This window comes from Solanum verrucosum, unplaced genomic scaffold (assembly GCF_900185275.1).
Source record: "Solanum verrucosum unplaced genomic scaffold, falcon-dt-bn FXZP01000182.1, whole genome shotgun sequence".
NCBI lineage: Eukaryota > Viridiplantae > Streptophyta > Magnoliopsida > Solanales > Solanaceae > Solanum > Solanum verrucosum.
Genome location: NW_026020378.1, coordinates 250,955 through 273,687, shown reverse-complemented (window position 1 = coordinate 273,687; position 22,733 = coordinate 250,955). Strand labels below are relative to the sequence as shown.

The window sequence follows — 22,733 nt, the reverse complement described above, 5'->3', positions numbered from 1 at the left end:
GGTATAAGGGGTGGGCGTCCATAATTTTGCTCCGTTGAATTTGTAGTTTCATTTGGAACATTTGTCACCGGACTAGTAGGTGTATCTTCTAATTCATCTTCTCCCGAACCAACTTCTACTTCTTCACCTGAATTTTCATCAAGATAAGGATTAATATCACCATAAATTTGTTGTAAAAGTTCATGATCGAGTTGAGCATTTGAATCAATATCATAAGAAGTATCATCAACATAAGTAGAATCATTTGTATTAAATCTAACTCTAGAAGTACCACCACATTTACTCTTATTTTTTTCCTTACTACTTTTTTTAGTAAAATTAAATAATCTACTAATGCCACTTGGTTCCTTCTCTTTTCCTTTACCGGTATTTTTTTTGTTAGAACTCATATTTAATTATATGTAAAGTATAATATAAAAATAATAATAACACAAAAATTAATGACGAAAAATAAAATATAAATATTATGAAACGAATGTACCAAACGTCTGCGTTAATAGCAGACGTTATAACCGATTCTTGAAGCTTGTAGTTTGTTGTAACTTGTAACTTGTAACTTGATAGCAAATATAATATGAAAGCTTAGATATATATATTATGATATATAATATGAAAACTTAGAATTGAAATATATGTATTATGATATAATATGAGACTTAAATGAAATAAAATATTGAGATTTGAGACTTAAGATTGAGAGTTGAGACTTGAAAGAATATAAAAAATAGATGAGAGAATATATAATTTTGTAAGAAATAATAAGGGATAGAGGGGTATTTATAATATTAAAAGTGGGTTAAAGTGTATTTATAATAACTTGAGGGTTTAAAGTAAATTATTAAAAGTAGGGGTGGTAGGGGGTGTTGGTTGGGGGAAAAAACTGCCAAAATATCCGTTGGGGGGCCCACTAGCCGTTGCCCAACGGATAGAATTTAAAAAAAAAAAAAAAATGTTAGGGGATCCCGCGAACCGGCCGGTTCATCCGGGCCGGGTCGACCGGGCCGAACGGGTGAACCGGACCGGTACCGGTCCCCTATCCCGAAAGCCCCCATCCCGCCAACTTCAAACGGGACCGGGTCCGGCGGGCCGGTTCTCGGACCGGTCGCGGGCCGGGGCGGGCCGACCCGGTCCCCCTGCCACCCCTAGGGGCCACCGATGGGTTAGCCCAAATTAAAATAAGTACCTTTCACATGTCAGACATGATTGTTTTGTTATTTCCATCACCAAGTTACAAATCTTGAATGAGATAGCTTAAGAATCAACTCTAAGAGTGTATAATTTCTTGATCAACTACTAACCAAGCTATTGACATTTGTTGATTTTCTATTTTTTCAACAACTATAAATAATTCTCCTCTACAAGCACCCTTCAAAAAACATCCATCCAAGTCTACAATCTTTCTAAAATCTTGGGATAAGGGTCTGAAAAATATCTCAACTTTGGTCGAATTTTCTGTTGCGATACTAAACTTTCATGAGGACCTATTACCTCCCTAGACTATTTAATACCATATTTTTTACCCCCTGAACTATTTAATAGTGTATTTTAAGGTATATATGTGTCCAGGTGGACACATTACTATTTATAATTTTGCATTATTTTTTATGTCCACGTGGGCAAATATATATGTTTAAAATACGGTATTAAATAGTTTAGGGAGGTAATAGGTCCTCATGAAAGTTTAGTATCGCAACAACAAATTCGACCAAAATTGAGGTATTTTTCAAACTCTTATCCCTAAAATCTTGTATCCATTCATTTTTCAAAACAACAAAGCATGCACAAAAATATCTGAACAAGTGTTTCCTAGAAACTATTTCATTGTTAGTTCTTACTCAAAAATAAGTCCTACAATTTGTACTCTTAATCATATCAGCATAGTCTAACAACGTTGAAAACTCAAGCTTTGGATCACCAATGAACTTGATAATAACATTCATTTTTGCCCTATAACATATTGATTTTCTCACTTCTAATCTCCATTATTTTATTATGATCTCTTGTACTCTAATGTCACATTGAGATATTATTCTATCCTTCATCTTCATTTCCACATATTGAAAACAACTTGTTAATGTTCTTTGTAACACATTTATGAGCACGATAGTACTTTTTTTCACAAAAGAATTTTATGTATTTTTATCCTAACTTGCAAAGATTTCTCATTTACATTTTCTTTTACATCTTACCTTACCTTAATGAGGTTCATTGGGTTTAAGCTTTAATTGAACCTTATGTTGAACAACATAATCGATAGCAACTTTTCTGAATTGAGTTATACTATCAAATATTGTACCCAATTCAAAGAAAGAAATGGAGGAAGAAGAATTATACCTCAGTTTGCTACTTTTTCTTTTTGAAGGTAAATCAACACTTGATTGTGCTAAAACATCTAACTCTTTACTTGGTTCATCTAATTAACTAATAAACTCTTCATCACCTCCCAATCTATCATTATATTTTATTGTCTTATTGATGAAGATATTTTAAAATTTCTTGTTTATGCTAAGCTTCTCCAAGCTCAACCTCTTGATCCTTTAGAAGTTTTTAAGTTCTCTTTTTTACTTTGCAGTTTTATTTATTTTTTCTTGTTTAAGATTTTTTCTAAAAACTCTATCATCCTGATCCGAAACACCATCTAAGTCTTCTTCTTTAGGGTGTGTTTGGTATGAAGGAAAATGTTTTCCAATGGAAAATGTTTTTTCTAGAAAATGTTTTCTTGAAAAACAAGTAGACTTTGGACTTATTTTCTTATGTTTGGTTGGAGAGTAGAAAATATTTTTCAGAAATTGTTTAGTGTGTTTAATTTATGAATGAAAAATATTTTTGAGAAAATATCTTTTATTTTTACTAGAGAGTAGAAAATAATTTATGAATTAAAACTGAAAATATTTTTTAAAAATAAACTCAATTTTTTTTGGGGGTGGGGGGTGGGGGGTGGGGGTGGGGGTGGGGGTGTAGGGGTGAGATGGGGTAACAAAATAAAATTTTGAAATTGAAAATATTTTTAAAAACAAACTTAAATTTTTTTTTGGAGGGGGTGGGGGGCTGACGGGGGGTTGCTGGTAGGGGGTGGAGGTGGGGTGAAAAAATAAAATTTTGAAATTGAAAATATTTTTTAAAAACAAACTTAAATTTTTTTTGGAAGGGGTGGGGGGGCTGATTGGGGGAGGGTCACGGGGTAGGGGGTGGGGTGGGGTAAAAAAATAAAATTTGAAATTGAAAATATTTTTTAAAAATAAACTTAAATATTTTTTTTGGAGGGCGGTGGGGGGGGGGGGGGGGGTCGCGAGTTGGGGTAAAAAAGTAATAAATTGAAATTAGAAATATTTTTTAAAAACAAACTTTAATTATTATTATTTTGAGTGGGGTCGGATGAAAAATAAGAATTTGAATTAGAAAATGTATTTTAGAAACAAACTTTAATTTTTTGATTTTTTTTTTGGGAGTAGGGGGGGCTAGCGGGGGGAGGGGGTCGAGGGTGGGGGTGGGATGAAAATAAAAATTTGAAATTGGACATATTTTTTAAAAACAAACTTTATTTTTTTTATTTTTTGGGGGGGTGGGGATGGGGGTGGGGGGGCTGGCGGGAGGGGGTGTCGAGGTGAGGGTGGGGTAAAAAAAATAAAAAATTGAAGTTGAATCGTTTTTTAAAAGAATAAGCTTTAAATTTATTTTTTCATAAAAAAATTGTAATTTAAAGTTGGAGGAAAGTTCTGGAAAATGTTTTCCTTAATTTTTGAAGGAAAGTCATTTTCCTTAAATTTGAGGAAAATGAGTTGATTTAGAAAACATTTTCCAAAACATTTTACCCAACTAAACATGAGAAAATTGGAAAATTTCCTATACCAAACACACCCCTACTAGTAAACTCAGAAAAAACACTTTCATATCAAATCTTATGTTTGGGAGGTTTTTAGGGATGAATCATGTAATCAATATGACCTTCTTCTTTAAGAAGTAACCAATAACATTGAACTACTCATAAAGAGTCAAATATTCATATCAGTAGATCCCTACTAGCAAGGGTTATATAAGTAATAGATAACTACAAGATGCACCAGGTCTAACAAACTCGCCATTAGCTACGGGATCTATCAATTTCTACTCCCATTTATACTTTTTTTCTTTTGAACAATAGGTACTTGTAGGAAAATATTTTCAAAATCGAATAGAGCTTTTAAGTATTATCAAAACATATTATGTCAAACTTCAATGAAAACATATGTCAAAATACTATTTTTCAAGCAAATGTAAACATTTTCGATAATGGTAATCATATATCAAGTAACAATAAACATGTCTATAGAAGAGAGTTCATCTCAAATAACTATTTTGATATCATATCAAGTAAAAGATTTGTCCCATATGCAAGTTAAAAACATTTGGTTAAGCATTCACTTTATAAACCATGTATAAATCATGAAAGTTATAAAAACACAAATTGTGGTATGATTACTAATCACCGTACTCGTTTTGAAATTCCAAACTTGTCACCTCTAACACTCTGTATTACCCTCTCCACTTAATCTACAATCACATTATATCGATCTCTAGTCAAAATCTCGTTTAAGCTATTTCATAACAAATTGAAATACCCAACCCATGAGATGTCATGAATGATTCTCACTTCGTCGAACTATATTTACTCATACTTTGAGTAACCTCATTATATTACCGACTTATCATATCCTTATTTCATTCAACGTTCTTCCCAAAATTATTTTAAAATTGTGCTTTTAATAGCCAAAATTGTCTTACTACCAACCTTTTTACTTCGTTGTATGTTGAAATACAAAAATTTACATTCCAATCATTAAATGCCCTCCCCCATTTATAAAAAAAATAAAAAAATTCTATTTCTTAAATTCATGTTTGATAACTCTCAACCCAATTGTATAGCCATGAAATATTCAAAACAAATCTATAAACTAAGTTTAAGAACTTATCTTTCTCTTCTGCTTTTCGCTATACTTATAAATCAATGTCTTGAATTTTTTAGTGAATTGCTCCTTTACTGAACTTTGCTTCTTCTTTTTTTCTTCCAATGGTTGACTTCAGCATTTCCCTCAAAGTTGCCAAGGTATTTTGCCTTTTCCCTATCATATGGGCTAAAAGTCCATTGACTCTACATTTTTTTTCTTTAAAGCAAATAGCTTATTTAATCCTCTTTTCTTAAATTAATGACAAATATATCCTTATTTTTAATTATAGGGTATTGCATTTTAATAATTTTTGTCTTACTGATGAGATTCATATCTACATGGCATAAATTATTAATTTATTTTGCTATGTTATATTTTAATATGATGATTAATTTAGTTTAGTGATTTTACAAGAGAAGAAAATTTTGAATTGGCTGATTTTATTTTAAAAAAAAAACAAAAACTGAATGATTTTGCTACATAATTTCTTAGGATTAAATGATCTTTTGAGAGAGGATTTTTCATTCTTCTCCCTCTAAGTTCGTATAGATTCCTATTCCAGCTTTAAAATGCAAATCAATAAAAAATGTTATAGATGATAAAGTTAGCGTCAAGAAAATAACAATCAAGACAAAAAAATATTGCAACATACGTAATATTTAATTTAAAATATCTTGCTACAATCTTAAAAGTTCTATAAGGTGTTCACATGATTACTTTCTATAGTTTAAATTCCATAAATTCTTTTCGTTTTAGAGCATAAAATGTAGTAATTTATATGTTAATAGTCAGTCAGAAGAGAATTTGATAATCGTGGACAGTCTAGAAGCCTTTTTATATAATCAATATATAAACCTTATAACGAAGATCTTTCTATGTAGTTCAATTTTCAAGTTAAAATATATAGATGGTCAAGAAACTTTTGCTTATCCAAAAGCATATAAGTGCCTTAAAAGAGTAACAGCAAGTGGAATTTTGAGGTGAAAGAATTAAATTGCTCTTCAAGTGCAAATGCAACACAAAATAATCTTATGAACCAAAGTGAAAAGTTTACATAAACTCTGGAAAATGTTTGAATTATCGAAGCATCTTATTTTAGTGCAGATGTAAACTTTGATTTTTTAAAAAGAAAAAATCTATAGAAATTTAGAACTACATAAAACTTATACCACACATCAGTTTATCTAAAGATGGAAAACAATTAAAACGTGTTGAGAAAACCACATTACAGGAAGAAAAGAAAAAAAATGATCCCTCAAATGACAATTATGTGATTAAGAAAAATACTGCACTAAAAAACTCCTAAACAGCTTCTAAAAGCCAAAAGAAAAGGTAGGTAACCAGTAATTGCATTATTGGAAAGTGATGAAGTTTGTGACGCTCCTAATTTTACAATATACTCATGAAAAATATCCAACTCAAATAGGCAATGAGTCTGCAGATAATTAAACTAAGATCTGTAAAGGTCAGCTAAGTGGCTTATAACACCAGAAGAAAGAGATCAGCTAAAAATGACACACTTGACAATATAGATATGCCATTTATCTGTTACTATTTCCGTTGACCTCTAAACTCACCTCCATACACTAATCACCTTCTTGATAGCAATGAAAGGGTTGAAAGCATGCATGAGAATGATCCACTATATGCACATGGATTGATAAAAACTAGCAACAAGTTACCATGCTAAGATCCTACAGGAGAAATGCCTTGGGTTTTGGCTGCGGCAGTGGCCGCAGCTGCAGCAGCTGCAGCTGCTGCTGCTGCAACAGCAGCCGGACTTGATGGAGGAGATGGATTGGACTGTGATGGACTCTCCTCTGAGACTAATTGAGGTTTATTTTGCTGTGTTTGTTGAGAATTGACATGGGTAAGCAGGGCCTTAATCTGATTTCCGGTCATCGTTTCCTGCTCAAGCAATGCATTGGCAAGCGCATGAAGCTCTTTGATATGGGTGGTGAGAATCATTTTCGCATTGTTGTAAGCCCTTTCAAGTAATTCTCTTACTTCCTTCTCAATGAGAAGCCTCGTTTCAGTGCTCATACTCTTCCCATTATCATCGTAGTTGTGGGTGACAAGCCCCACTTCTTTGCTCATACCAAACTTTGTAACCATGGCCCTGGCTAGCTTGGTTGCTTGCTGGAGATCGCTAGAAGGACCAGAAGTTACTTCACTTTCTCCAAAAATGAGCTCTTCAGCAACTCGTCCACCCATGCAAACATCAAGCCGAGCAAGCATCTGCTTACGGGACATACTAGTCTCATCCTTCTCTGGCAATTGAGCAACCATACCAAGAGCCATTCCACGTGGAACAATGGTTGCCTTGTGCACTGGAAGAGCCCCATCTGTATGAATAGCCACAAGAGCATGGCCACCTTCATGGTAGGCTGTAAGCTTTCTTGTCTCTTTGGATATGAAAGCTGATTTGCGCTCACTTCCCATCATGATCTTGTCCTTAGCATACTCTAGATCAGTCAAGCTTACAGCTTTAGCACCTTCCATTGCAGCCTTCACAGCAGCAATGTTAACCAAATTGGCAAGGTCAGCCCCGGAAAACCCAGGAGTCCCCCTAGCAATGATCAAAAGGTCGACATCATCTGCTTTCACTACCTGCCAGATAGGAAACATTTTTGACAGAGATTAGAAATGATGCTAAGTAAAACCCTTGAAAATTGCAGTTGGACCTGCAGTTAACAATCCAGCTGAGAAAGATGGTCAAATGAACCATGCATGGTGGAAACAAAGGAATGTTTTGAGGCTGCCAACTCCAGTTTGACATGGTAGCAAAGTTCTTATAAGATTAAACCCACATAAATATAGGTGCTGCTAAACAGCGATGTCAAAGTAAAATGTGATGGATAAAAAATGCCACAAGGGAAGATATGTACAATGAACCTTCACGAGTAGGCAACTCAATTGTACCAGGTCAGACTAATTCCAAAGGCATCTTGTCTTCAAATACTTCAATCAATTCACAGTATAGGTCAATAAAACTAGATTCATCAATAAAAAAAGGATGCAAGACAATGTGTACATGCATAACACATTTCTTGTTTAAAATGCTAGCAGAGATATAGTCATAAAGAAAATCCGTCAGCTATTAGAAAAACATAAGAATAGCTGTGTATCACTACAAATAGTTCATGAGAGCAATGACCTAGAAACTACAGGATCTATAGAGATGCCCCATTGTCCAGAAACAATACCTTTGACATGTGAGATTCCAGGATCTGCTTCCGACCTTCAACATCAGGATTTGGTACAACAATGTTGCGATCAAATCGTCCAGGTCTCACCAGTGCCTTATCCAATGACTCTGGGAAGTTAGTGGCCGCAATCACAATGATTCCATCATTTTGTTTGAAGCCATCCAGCTCAACAAGCAACTGATTCAAAGTCATCCTCATATATTGCTGGTCCTTTGGGTTACGGCTTCCTCCAATGGCATCAATTTCATCAATGAATATAATGCAGGGTGATCGTTTCTTAGCAGCTGCAAAAAGGTCTCTTACTCTTCGGGCTCCAACACCCACAAACATTTCTTCAAACTCACTACCACTGCATGAGAAAAAGGGAACCCCAGCTTCTCCAGCTATAGCTCTTGCCAACATGGTCTTACCAGTTCCAGGAGGACCAACAAGTAGCACACCCTTTGGGAGTTTGCCACCAAGACGAGTGAATCGCTGCAAATGTAAAATAAGGAACTGTAAAAACATCTACCTCACAGTATTAAAACAAATCATTGGAAAAGCTCCCATCAAGACTGAGCCAAAAGGTCAATGGTAAACAAACACAAAGGAGAATTAAGGGAAACATATAAGATTTAAAAAGATATTGACACAATTTAGTCATAATGCAATTACCAACCAAAGTAGAAAGTCATATCACTAGCAACAGAACAAAAACTTTGGTATATTGCTATGTGAGTGTAAGTCAAAAATCAGAATTGTCACCAACTTCCCTTTCAGAAATGTTGACAAAAGGTGAACCGGAGAGGTTGGAAAGCCTTCTTATACTAGTTTATCTCCTCTTTTACGCCCCAAGGGTATCGTCGCTCAGACTGATAATAAATGAAATTAAAAGATACAGGAATTTACCAGCAGAAATGTGATCATGATGGTGCTTCTAATTTGAATTAGGTAGGTCCCAATCAGTAAAATTGGTCATACTTGTTTTTGGTATTGGATAAAAGTTTTTTAATAAATATAATGCAACTGTCAAACTAACCAATTAATTTGATTCTCACCCATGTCCTCACATGGCTCAGCTATGTGGCAGACCAACTTGTTCAACTCCCAAGCAGATACTACCAAATACTACTACTAATTAACTGAAAGCTACCAAATAACCAAAAACATTAACTGAAAGCTGTCAACCTACAAACGATGGTCCGCTCTAGCTTGCATGCACCTCAACTAATCCATTGGGTACTTGTGTGCACCTCCCAGCAATACAAGTATTGATTAACTCTGTCCCCAAAGCTTAGACAAATGGGAATTCACCTAACATTTTTGCTTTATTTAACTTAAAGTTGATCAAGGCAAGTGACAAACCTAAATCACGAAAATCCCACCTTTGAAACACTTGGATACTGCTCACAACTAATGAATTAGAGCACGTGGAACCATTTCCTTATATGTTTTTCATGTCAATAAAAAAAAGACTAATTAGTTCTCGTCCACCATGTCCTATAGGGATCACTGAATCAATAGCACTAGGCTCAGTTTAAAGAGTACATGGAACGACACAAAATAATATCAAGGGCGGTAATCAGAATGGGAGTCATTTTGGCTGACACCAGATAATCCGATAAAAAGGCGGTACCAGTTATGGTCCAGATTTTACCTATGGAGAACAGGCAGAGACAATCAACCCTCTTTTTTATATTGAGAGTGGACAGATCAGATACGCAAAAAAATTATCAACCTAGGGGAAATTAGGTGGGTGATGCCAGGAGGTATATTGGATGTGCTAAATAGTTGGAGCAGAGATGTGCATGTAACCATTCAGAAAGAGAGATGAAGAATAGTCCCAGCATGCATTTGGTGGACTGTTTGGAGAAAAAGGAATCAGAGATGTTTTGAGACAAACACAACAGTATTCAGAAGTTGAAGATGAAATGATTAGCCCCTTCATTATTTTGGTGTAAACAAAATATTTAGTGGAAGCTGAAGATAATTTTCGATGTTCTAGACAGTATGCAACAAGCCATACAGATAGGAAGTTTACTAGTATTCTATTTTACTTTTGGGGGACTACGCTGCTTGTGTAGTATACTTGTTTATACATTAAATTACCATTCTTAAAAAGAAAAAAGAAAAAAAGAATTAGGGGTCATTTTTCAGATAACTGAATTTTTTAGTATTCAACCATGTGAAAATCCAATTGACGAATTGAATGATGAGAAGCTACGTATTAACTCAAGGGAAATAACCCTTATAATCGTTTTGTCAGTTCTTCTATCCTTCATTTCCCCCCAATACCTAACATATAGGGATATAACTGACAAATGATAAGACTTTTAGACACTTTTCCACATGACGAGGGGAGGAAGTGCTTGCTGCCAATCTGCATGTTCATTTTTCACAAGAAAAAGGAAAAATGTACAGTTAGTACATATAACTAACAAAAGATGATTGATGTTCTCAGGTCAGTGTTGTCAAAGGCACGCTTAAGCCCTGAAGCGAGGCTCAAAATGTGATGAGCGCTTCGTGTAATGTCATTATCAAGGTTCTAAGACATATTTTTCTTTGTCAATGAGCCTCTTTTGAAGAGTTGACACTAAACAATTGATGTCACTTTATCTTAATCTTTTTTCAATTTCTTTGTTCATAAATTTGTCATTCATGTTTATAATTATTAGTCTTGGACTAAACAAATATATTTGTATTTTTTTCTCCCTTAACGCCTTTTTTCATTAAAGCCCATGCTTTATTTGTGCTTTGTGCTTTGTGCTTAAAGCCCCAACGGACCTTAGAGCTTTTTGGTGCTTTTTGCCTTTGATAACACTGCCTCAGGTTACACATATCCTTGTCAGGTTCTCAGGTCATTTCCATCATCATTGAACTTTTGGTGGGAAAGGGCAGATCAAATTAAAAGAGATATACTTGTGTCCTGCATTTCCAATCTCAGACGTAAAGGCAAGAACAATATCAGACCTTCCAGCATTACTTTTACTGACAGACATGGACTTCGACACAAATGATAAAATTTGTTATTTAGTTTTGACGCTGACAGGAGAATATATCGCTCTGGTGGTTACTGAATAAACCTCCCATACTAACTCACCTTAGGGTCTCGGAGATAGTGAACAATTTCTTCCAACTCCCCTTTCGCCTCATCAACACCCTTAACGTCGGCAAATCTTGTATTGGTTTCCATGGTCGGCTGCACTTCCTCATTTAGACCAAGTCCTGAGGCAGCTAACATCATTAACAAGAAGAGAATTTTTATAGACAAATCATATAACCTCAACAAAGACCAAGAAAAAACTACAGAGCTTCGATACCTTTGCTGATTCCTCTATCTTCAATGAGTGCACCAACACCTGAAATCAAGAGAAAGGCCAATCCAAGAGCCCGGAAAGTACGCCACAACTGTTCTTTGAAATGACCCCCTTCAATAGCCACCATATGTATAGGAGCATTAGGAGTACCAAGAGCACCATCCTTTGTAGCTTTGCCAACATTCCTAAAAGCTGAAAGAGCTCCTATATTTGCTTCTTCTGCATGAGAGCTAGCTGTACCGCTAATCCCTGAAAGACCACTAGTCAGACACTAATTAGTTTATCTCCTATCAACTTATCAGAAGCCCCAAAATCAAGAATGTAAAATAACTGATTCTCAAAGCCAAGCCAAATCAACAGTCCAAGCTAACGAGAGATAAGACTCTCTTATTAGGTCTCACCTCTCTGCAATGTTCGGAGCAGCTCACTTTCATCTAATCTATCAACCTTAACCAGTGCCTTAACATACTCAGAGAGTGCTGCTGGATTAGAATGAAGTGAAGCTTGGCCTTCAAACAATCTTATGACTGCCTCTGGTTCATTCTTATGATATAGCTCTCTCAGATATGCTGCATCAGTAGCTTCTTCCGATTCACGTACCCGCCGGGCTAGGCTGCCAACATAACTTGACTGAAACCTTCCCTTGGTTCTTCCAGCTCCATGTACTGCACAAAGGAACACACTAGAGGATTACAACATACTCTGCCAAGATGTCAGTAAGGTAATAATAAAATAGAAAGAGAATTTATCCGCTCTGCCAAGATGTGGTAATAATAATTTAGAAAGAGAATTTATCACATAACTGTACATCTCCTACTACAAAATGCAACAAAAAGTCGACGCAAACATTCAGAAAGGTGATACAAAAATGATTAAACCAGAAGAAGCCAGAAACTTCTTTAGGACTTAAAAACTTTTAACTTGCAACATTTAAGGTACATTTTACTCATTCAAGAAACTGTCAGAAGGTCTAAATGTCAGCTATTCGTCTGCAATTTGCCAAAAAATGTAGAGGGTAACATGTTAGGTGATGAATTCTTCATTCATTTAAAGGCTCAAAAGACTTGGAAGTATGGAAAAAGGTGATCGCACAGAACTAAAGAGACTGCTAGTTTCACCTTCATAAAGCACTTTTTTTGTTGATAAAGTAAGGAATTTCATTTACAAAGGGGCATCAAGAAGATGCATAGTTCACAAAGCACATTACTCATAAATTTCTTTTCAACTTTCTCTTGTAAGCACAAGAAAAATCTTATGAGGTAAAATACCCTTCGGGGTGGCCCAGTGGCTTTGGCTTGGGACTTCCATATTGGAGGTCTCAAGTTCGAAACACCTTGCCAGCGAAAGCAAGGGGTTTGCCTTCTGGGTCGAGCTCGTCGCACCAGGCTTGCCTAGTGCGGGTTACCTCTCCTATGTGGTTGCGAGCTATTGCATAGGAGCAGGGGTTTTACCCTGTGCGCACCCAAAAGGGTAGCGGCTGCGGGTTTCCCTTGTCATCAAAAAACAAAAAAATCTTATGAAGTAAAATCTAGGGAACGTCAACACTATGAAACCTACTTATCAGAAAAATGGACAAAATTTTGAAATCATAATTGGATTTCAAGTGCAAAATCAAAATTCTTCTCAGCAACATGCAACTAAAGAGACCAACACTGTAGAGGGATTTCACCAGAATTCTCACTTCTCAATTACTGGGTATTACCAATTATTACTTTTAAAATAAGTATGAGCAACAAGAAATCTTTAAGTGAAAGCAGTTTGCGCAGGGTGATATAAGGTAAAAACTTTTTTTTTAATTGGTGTCCGGATCCGGACCAGCTTGAGCGCACCTCGACTAATTTCACGGGATACCTGCCACCTCCCACCAGAGCATGGGAAGAAATCACCTAGTGCTTTCTGTCTTTGCTGGGACTTGAACCTAAGACCTCATGGTTCTCACCCACTTCATTGACCACTAGGCAACCTCAATAAGAGAACTACATCCCTTTCATACATACGTTAGCCACATCGGGATCCTTTGCCACTCTTCTACCTACCAACATTGTCAACTATCTATGCCACTCTTCTACCTACCAACATTGTCAACTATCTATGCCGCTCTTCTACCTACCAACATTGTCAACTATGTCTTCATTATTAAAGTTGCTCACTTTTTGACCTCAAATACCGTCTGCTCTTTTCACATTCTACTGTTGTACATTGTGTGCTGCAACTTAATACTAAATCTGCTATCCTCGAGGCTTTCCTTGAAGACTCTTTTTTTTATGACAAGGGAAACCCGCCGCCTCTACCCTTTGGGTGTGTACAGGATAAAAACTCCGCTCCTATGCAATAGCTCGCAAACCACACAAAAAAGGTAACCCGCACTAGGCAAGCCCTATGCGACGAGCTTGACCCATTTTTCCTTGAAGACTCTTAATTGGGTACATTTTTTGTTCACTTTGGTATTGGTTTAAGAATTATACCAACTCTGAATATAAAAGCCAAAACCTTTTCTTGATTGCTTTTGCCTCGCTAGTAGAACCCAATCTAGTATGGTGTACTGTAGAGAACATTTATCAGTGTATGGATCTATGGCGTTCTAGACATTGTAGGTATGAACATAGTGCAGTCTAAATAATATAGAGGCTCGACCCTTTGTTGATACCAGAAACATCTAGGTGAAAATTATGTACAAATAACAAGCAATATTTCCATGAAGCCAACCATGCCATTTTTTTTTAATATTTGTCAACCATCAAACACTATTATCTCTACAAGAAGGAAACACGACTCTCACTTCGTGAATACAAAATCTTTAAAGCATACCTCCACCTCCAATCGCCTTTCTAGACGTAAGATAGGTTCTATTGAGAAAATTGCTTAGCTGCCTCAATTGAGGTTGCTGCCTTTCAACCTGTATAATAAAAGTAAAATTCAATGCATAACAGAGGAGAGAGCAAGGAGAGAAAAAAAATCATACTAAGAAGAAGACTGAACAAATATAAAAATACCAGTATTAGGGTTTTTATAACTGAACACACCAAGAAATCTCCAATTATAAGTAAACCCAAAAAAAATCACAGAAACCAAATGAAAGAAAGATCTGATAAAAGTGAAAAGAAGAGACCTGTGTGAAAAGGCGCATTAGAGCCATCTCTAAGCAAGAAAGATTGATCTTTTCTTGAACCCCTTTTTCACTTTTTCCTCAAAAACTTCTTCCTCTTCTTCTCTATCTAGTTTCTTGATGCTTCTACTACGAATTTTTTTGGTGATCGAAAATTGGGGAGGCAGGGGAAACTGGAAAAGGAAGGTTGATTTTTATTTTTTCTTCCTGGAGAAATACTTTCTAAATATTTATTCTACTGTTTGATAAAAAAAATATTTGGAGGTGCTAACTTGTTCACCGTGCGTCAAAGAGCACCTCTACAGTCTATTTACATTTTAATTTACTCGTATAGAAACGACGGGAAGTTGTCACCTCTTTTTCGCCGTGTCTGTTTTTGATAGAGGATAATATAGACTCTCGAAATTCTATTGATATTGCATAAATTGGATCAAAAGAAGTAACAAATATTATTTGAAAGTGACATAAGAAGTACTATAAATCAGTATTTTAAAAGGTGGAGACGTGAGGCGGGGAATTTTACTTAGCATGGACGATCTTTAAATTTTAATTTACAATATAGTAAAATAATATAATATTTTAAAATTATAAAAATACATCAATAGTTTAAAAGTAATTACAAACATTATTAAGAAAAGGGAAAATTGTATATAATAGCAAATTATTAATTCAAATTAAATGATATAAACATAGTTTGATTTAATTGTACCCCATAGCAAATTATTGTTATTTCGCTTCTCTCCTGGTGAATCTCGCTCGCCTCTCTCGTTCTCTCCCTCGCCTCTCTCGCTTTTATACAAATGCAAATGTATAAAATGTATTTGTGTTTGTATAAAGCGGGAGAAAATTGTATGTATACATATATTGTCGTTCCCCTCTCTCCCCTCTCCCAAATCTCGCTCGACAGTCTCTCCCTCGCCTCTCTTGCTTATACAAACAGAAATGTATAAATTGTGTTTCTGTTTGTATAAAGCGAGAGAAAATTGTATATACACATACAAATACATATATCTTCGTCATATACATGTATAATTATACAATACAAATATTCCCCTGCCCAGATCTCTTTTGTCTTTTTCGCTTTATACAAACACAGATTATACAATTGATCTTTTGTATATGTATACCGAAACAGAAACATATTATATATTCTTTTGTATATGTATAGCGAAATATATATATTTATGTTTGATATGGAGCGCAATTATGCAAACTATAGCTATAGCATATAAATATGATTTTTGTGTCTACTATATGTGAAAGTTGCTCAAAAAGAAAACTCATAGAAATAAAACTTCTAACCTGGTTTTACAAGTATAAATAATGTAATGATATAAAGATTATTATGAGATGCAAATCAACTCTAATATCTAAACTTTGTAATAATAAAAGAAGCATTATTTGTAAACATATATTACTATCATACTTATACAATTTACCCCCCCCCCCCCCCAAAAAAAAAAGAAATAATCAATAAAAATTATTAGTATTATAATAAAAACATCACTCCATCATAAATAAAAATAAAATTAGTTTCAAATAGTTAAATAATAAAATATGACATGACAAAAACATAAAAGACCAATAAAAATAAAATTAGTTTCATATCTTCAATCCATATATGTCACGACCCAAACCGTCGTGATTGACACGCACACTAACCCTCCGGTGGGAGAACCAATACTGCAACCCAACTATCAAACTTAATCAAAATACTACGCATTTAAAGATACGGAAGCATGTTTAAATGCAGAAATAAACTGGAGTTTCCATAAACTCCGAACGTCTAACAAAATATTTGTGGAAAAAAATACCTAGAACCTGAAAGTCAATGTACCAAAATTCTACTAACGACAAGTCTAAATACAAGGGGTACAACCCCAACCAAACATAAAAGTATATAAACAATAGTCGAAGTCTGAATAAAATGGACTAAACAAAATGAAGGACTTCATGGCAGCCTGAAAGAGCTGGCCCACCCTTGAAATTCGATCTCGATCACTACTCTCTTAGCTGAGGTTTATCAGTAGCCGCCTGAAGATGTCATATACTCAACAAAGAACGAGCAAGTGCATTATCAGTACACAATCACAGTGTACTGGTAGGATCATACGACTATTCCAGTAAACACAACATATACCAGCAATCACAACAAAGTAAACACATACATGTACATAATATATATATATACACATCGATTATCATTTCAGGAGCAATACACAATTCCACATTCTCAATAACAAGTAGATATAACAAATCAATGGTCCTCTCATGAAACTCATACCCAAACTGTTAGTGTACCAGAACGTGGTACCCGATCCCAATTAGTGCGCCGGACGTGACACCCGATCCCATATAGGCGCCAAAACATGGCACCCGACCCAAGATAGTGTGCCGAAATGTAACACCCGATCCATTCAACACAACCACAATCACACTCATATGTACATACTCATAATCATACAATCAAAAGTTGAATCATGGCATACATTTGTTCATTCATATGCATTTCACTAACATACATCACGCAAAACATGAAATCAAACCATCACCTACCTCGAAAACAAGCTTGAATCCCCTAAGGCACTTGAATCTTCCTTTTCCGGATTCTTTCCGTTTGTTCTAGGTCTACAAACAATTAATATATGCAAGGATCAACAATCAAAGGTCTAATTATCCAGATTATAACAAACCCACTAACCCAAGTTCAAACCCATGATCCTAAGGTGCAGTTAGGGCTTTTTCTCACCATCAATTTCAGTCCAAAACCCTTCCCCAATAATATTTAACCAAGAATCTACGTTCTACGGATCGAAAAACGGATTAGGGGAGTAAAATCCTTACCTTTATCACAAAAAAGTCGTGGAAAACTATCAAGAAGTCGCTTGGGGTCATCTCTTAACTCTCAAGAACGAAACTTGCAGAAAAATAACGTTTTTTGGGGTTTTCCCCAACTTAATTCACGACTAAGCTGCTACGGCGGACCCCATCCCGCCACAATGGCTTACACGGAGACAATGAGTCAAAATTTGAGTTCCAAACCCCCATTTCACAACACACCTTAAATTAGGACGTTCAAAAACTACATGCTCACGCTAAGATCAATTTCGATAGTTTTACTCGCCCAAATTCGATTTTGTAAAGTCGTCGGGTTTCTTAACGTCTTAACGATCTATTCATGCAACCAAATTCATTATTGAATCTCTCATTCATTACCAGATTTCCCTAGACTCGCGTGACTCCAATTTCGTCCAAATCTGGACTAGGCTAAGAAATCCCAAGTTACTACAAAAACTTTTTCTGACACAAATTCTTTCCCCATCGACTTTTCTATAACGACGGAAACAAATCGTTACAATAGATACCAATTTACCCATCACTCGTCCCCGAGTGACAACGAGTAGTACCTGAATCGTTGAACAACTAGGGATACTTGTCTCGCATGTCCTTCTCGATTTTCTAAGTAGCTTCATCAACTGGACGATGCTTCTATTGAACCTTCACGGACTTAATCTCTTTGGTCCTCAGCTTACGGGCATCATGATCAAGAATTGCAACCGATTCCTCCTCATACTGAAGATCTTTGTCTAACAATATTGAGTCTCACTTTATGATGTAATCTCCGTCCCCATGGTACTTATTCAACATGGACACATAAAACACTGGATGAACTCCAGATAATCTAGGTGGTAAAGCCAATCTATAAGCCACTGGCCCTACACAATCAAGAATTTCGAATAGACCAATGTATCGCGGACTAAGCTTGCCCTTCTTGCCAAATCTCATCACCCATTTCATGTGTGACACTTTAAGAAGAACTTTCTCACCTGTCTGAAATGCCATGTCTCTTACCTTATGGTCTGCGTACTTTTTTTGTCTACTCTGGGCTGCTAAAAGCTTATCTTGAATACTTCTAACTTTATCTTGAACATCCTTCACTAAATCGACCCCCAAAGGTTTCACATCTCCAGCCTCAAACCATTCTATGAGTGATCTACATCCCCTCTCATAAAGTGCCTCGAATGATGCCATGTCAATGCTGGAGTGGTAACTATTATTATAGGAGAACTCACACAATGGTAGGAACTTATCCCAATGCCCTCAAAAGTCAATCACACATTCCCTCAACATGTCCTCTAACACCTGAATAGTCCTCTCTGACTGCCCATCTGTCTGTGGATGGAAAGTTGTACTAAAAGTGAGTTGAGTGCCCAGCTCATCATGCAATTTTGTCCAAAACTTGAATGTGAACTGCGTACCACAGTCTGAGATGATAGAAAGGGGCACCCCGTGCAACCTCACTATCTCTTTCACGTAAACCTTAGCCAACTGTTAAGCATTATAATCTATTCTAACCGGAATAAAATGGGATGACTTAGTCAATCTATCAACCACTACCCAAATAAAATCAAACTTTCCCAAATTCTTGGGAAGACCAACCATAAAATCCATAACTATTATTTCTCACTTCCATTCCGGAATTGACATTCTCTGAAGCAAACCTGCAGGTTTTTTATGCTCATACTTTACATGTTCACAGTTTTGGCACTTAATCACATACTCAACTATGTCTCTCTTCATGCCCGGCCACCAATAAAGTCGTTCCAAGTCTCGGTACATCTTTTCACACCCGGATAAATAAAATACTGTGAACCATGAGATTCTGCCAACAAATTCTGAATCAAGTCATCTACTCGAGGAACACAAATCCTTCATTTAAAACCGAGCACACCCCCGTATCTAAATTCGCATCGTGTGCCTTGACAGACACTATTTTCTTTCTAAGCTCATTCATATTTTCATCCTTAAACTGTTTGACCTTGATCTCCTCAATGAACGTGGCCCTTACCTCAATGCTAGCTAACACCCCACCTTTCTCTGAGATGCCCAACTGCATGAAATTAGATTCTAAGGTTTGGATTTTCTTAGCCAAATGTCGCTTAGATATACTCAAGCAAGCTAAACTACCCATACTCACCATTTTTCGGCTTAGTGCGTCCGCCACTACATTAACCTTACTTAGATGATACTGGATGGTCACATCATAATCCTTGAGTAACTCCATCCACCTTTGCAGTCTCAAATTTAGATCATTTTGAGTGAATACATGTTGTAGACTATGATGATCAGTAAACACCTCACACTTGACACTTTAGAGGTAATGCCGCCAGATCTTAAGAGCAAACATTACCGCTGCTAACTCTAAATCATGTGTTGGGTAATTCCTCTCATGCACCTTCAACTGCCGCGATGCATAAGCTATAACCTTTTTATCCTGCATTAACACAACACCCAAACCCGAATGTGAAGCGTCACAATAAATAATAAAATATTACCTTCCATCGGTAGTGCCAAAATAGGTGTTGTGGTTAGAAGAATCTTGAGCTTTTGAAAGCTTTTTTCACACTTGTCAATCCACTCGAAAGGTACCTCTTTTTTGGTCAACCTTGTCAATTGTGTGGCGATAGAAGCAAAATTCTTCACAAATCGACGATAGTAGCTGGTGAGCCCTACAAAACTCCAAACTTCAGTCACAGAGCTAGGTCGGACCCAATTCTTAACCGCTTCAATCTTTTGGGGATCTACCACTACCCCTTTCCTTGACATTATATTCCTTAAAAAGGCAACTAAATCCAACCAGAACTCACACTTGGAAAATTTGGCATATAATTTTTGTCTCCCAAGAACACACCCAGAACAATAAAAAGATGGTCGACATGCTCTTCCTTACTCTTTGAATAAACCAAAATGTCATCAATAAAGACGATAACAAAAGAATCCAGGAATGGTTTGAAAACACTGTTCATCAAACTCATGAAAGTTGCAGGAGCATTTGTCAACCCGAATGACATTACTAAGAACTCATAGTGCCCATAGCGGGTTCTAAATGTTGTCTTGGGTACATCCTCGGGCCTAATCTTTAACTGATGGTAACCATACCTTAGATCAATCTTAGAGAAAACAGACGCACCTTGCAACTGGTCAAAAAAATCATATATCTGAGGCAATGGGTACTTATTTCGAATGGTGACCCTATTCAATTACTGGTAATATATGCACATCCTCATACTACCATTTTTTTTCTTAACAAACAAGACAGGAGCACCCCACGAGGAAGCACTAGGATGGATGAAACCTTTATCAAGAAGTTCTTGGATTTGAGCCTTAAGTTCTCTTAACTCCGTCGGAGCCATGCGATAAGGAGGAATGGAGATAAGGCGGGTACCAGGTTCTAAATCAATACATAAATCTATATCCTTATCCGGGGGGATACCAGGAAAATTGGTAGGAAACACTTCTTTAAATTCTGACACCACAAGAATAGACTCAATAAAGGGAGACTCAACCTCAACATCCCGAATATGAGCCAAATATGCCAAACAACCTTGCCCCACCAGTTTCCTAGCCCTAATGGAGGATATGACCTTAGCTAGCTTAGGCTTGTACACCCATTCCCACTCTAATTTTTCCCTTCCGGGGATCTCTAGAGTCACAAATTTCGTATTACAATTCAACACAACATAATAGGGGGACAACCAAGTCATGCCTAAGATTATATCAAAGTCAGTCATATCCAAAATAACCAAATCAGCCAAAGTTTGGAAACCTATAAACATAACAGGACAAACACGATATACCTGGGTGACTATGACTGACTCTCCAACTGGGGTAGAAACATGGATGGAGGCATCAAGCACATTACAAACCACATCAAATCCCAAGGACAACTGAACTGATACATATGAATAAGTAGAACCCGGATCAAACAAAACACTGCATCAAACACCTCAGCCTCAGTCTTTTCCGAAAAGGCATAAAACGGAGCCATGTCATCTTGACGGGCAACCTCCTTGCCTGTCTGCACTGTTATATACCCTGCATTACCATTTCTCCGGTTTTCATGGCCTTGCTGATTTCTTTCTCATATGCCCAGGTTCTCCACAATAGTAACACACTTAATAACTTAACCAAGTAAGCATCGTTGCTATTGTAGTAGTCGTATCATGACCTTCTTTAAGATACACTCAACCTAGGAAATTGCAGTAGAGATTCTAACCTCAATTGTCGCAACACAATTTCATTATTTACTAATCAACCCATACATATTATGATAACAATACTAAATGGATTTTCCAAAGTAATGGTGTTCATTATCTAACCTTTCCTTACAAAACTTCTTGAATGTTGTTACCTTGGCAAAATCTTCTGACTTTACCCCCTTCTACCTCTGTCACAAAATCAACCACTTCCTGAAAAGATTTTGCTAAAGCAGCTACCTATAACCTTGAATCTACAATGTGACCTTAATCCCTTCATAAAACGACGAATTTGCTCTTTTAGACTGAAGCAAAGTAGAGTACCATATTTGGATAAAACACAAAATTTTGCCTTAAAGGCTGCAACAATTGTATTATGTTGCTCTATATTCAGGAACTCATCTCTCCTCTTATCCCTCAAAGTTAAGGGTATATATTTCTCTATACAGAAAGCTATAAAATGTTTTCCAAGTCATGAGTAGTGCATTTACTAGTCAGCACTCAACATGAGACCACCACCACATTTTGGTGTCTTCCTTAAACTGGTATATCATAAACTCAACGCCAAATCACTCTACCTTATCCATCTTATGAAGCAGCTCATGACAATCAACAAGAAAATCATAAGAAACTTCAGATTCAGTACCCATGATAATGAAGATTTCAACCTTAAGAATCTAATAAAACCCTCATGTTTGTTACTAAGCATTACATGCCCACATCAAATCGGGAAAACATGCTTATTTGGAAGGACGCATCATCTCGGCTAGTGTTAGTGTTACCACTTTTGTTGCTTTAGTTCTGACCATAGAGTGAAGGAGGGAATATATCAATTTGTATCACCTAGATACCAATTGGATTCAAGTAACAACACGAAGAAAGAAAGAAAGAAATGAGTTTTCCTAAAGATCCATAGCCTCTGGAAGAAAAGTAAAGACGTCTATGTACCGTTCCACAAGACTTTACTAGACTCGTTTTGGTACAATGAGATCAACGAACCTAGGGCTCTGATACCAACTTTTTCACGGCCCAGACCGTCGTGATTGACACCCACACTAACCCTCCGGTGGGAGAACCAATACTACAACCCAACTATCCAACTTAATCAAAATGCTACGCATTTAAAGATACGGAAGTAGGTTTAAATGCAGAAATAAACT

General features: G+C 36.4%; 1 protein-coding gene across 2 annotated transcripts; it reads right to left on the bottom strand.

Annotated features, from left to right (window-relative positions):
- Nucleotides 1-6,167: 6,167 nt before the first annotated feature.
- Nucleotides 6,168-14,721, bottom strand: LOC125838829 (ATP-dependent zinc metalloprotease FTSH 4, mitochondrial-like). Of its 2 annotated transcripts, none has more exons than XM_049517856.1 (7): nucleotides 14,540-14,721; nucleotides 14,239-14,326; nucleotides 11,832-12,095; nucleotides 11,434-11,679; nucleotides 11,214-11,347; nucleotides 8,132-8,608; nucleotides 6,168-7,535 (listed from the first exon to the last, which is right to left on the bottom strand). In XM_049517856.1, exons 1-7 carry the CDS (start codon nucleotides 14,564-14,566, stop codon nucleotides 6,612-6,614), a joined length of 2,160 nt encoding a protein of 719 aa, XP_049373813.1. In that variant the 5' UTR covers nucleotides 14,567-14,721; the 3' UTR covers nucleotides 6,168-6,611. The 2 variants fall into 2 exon arrangements, with proteins under 2 accessions (XP_049373813.1, XP_049373814.1); XM_049517857.1 differs by having other exon boundaries at nucleotides 11,214-11,338.
- Nucleotides 14,722-22,733: the final 8,012 nt, after the last annotated feature.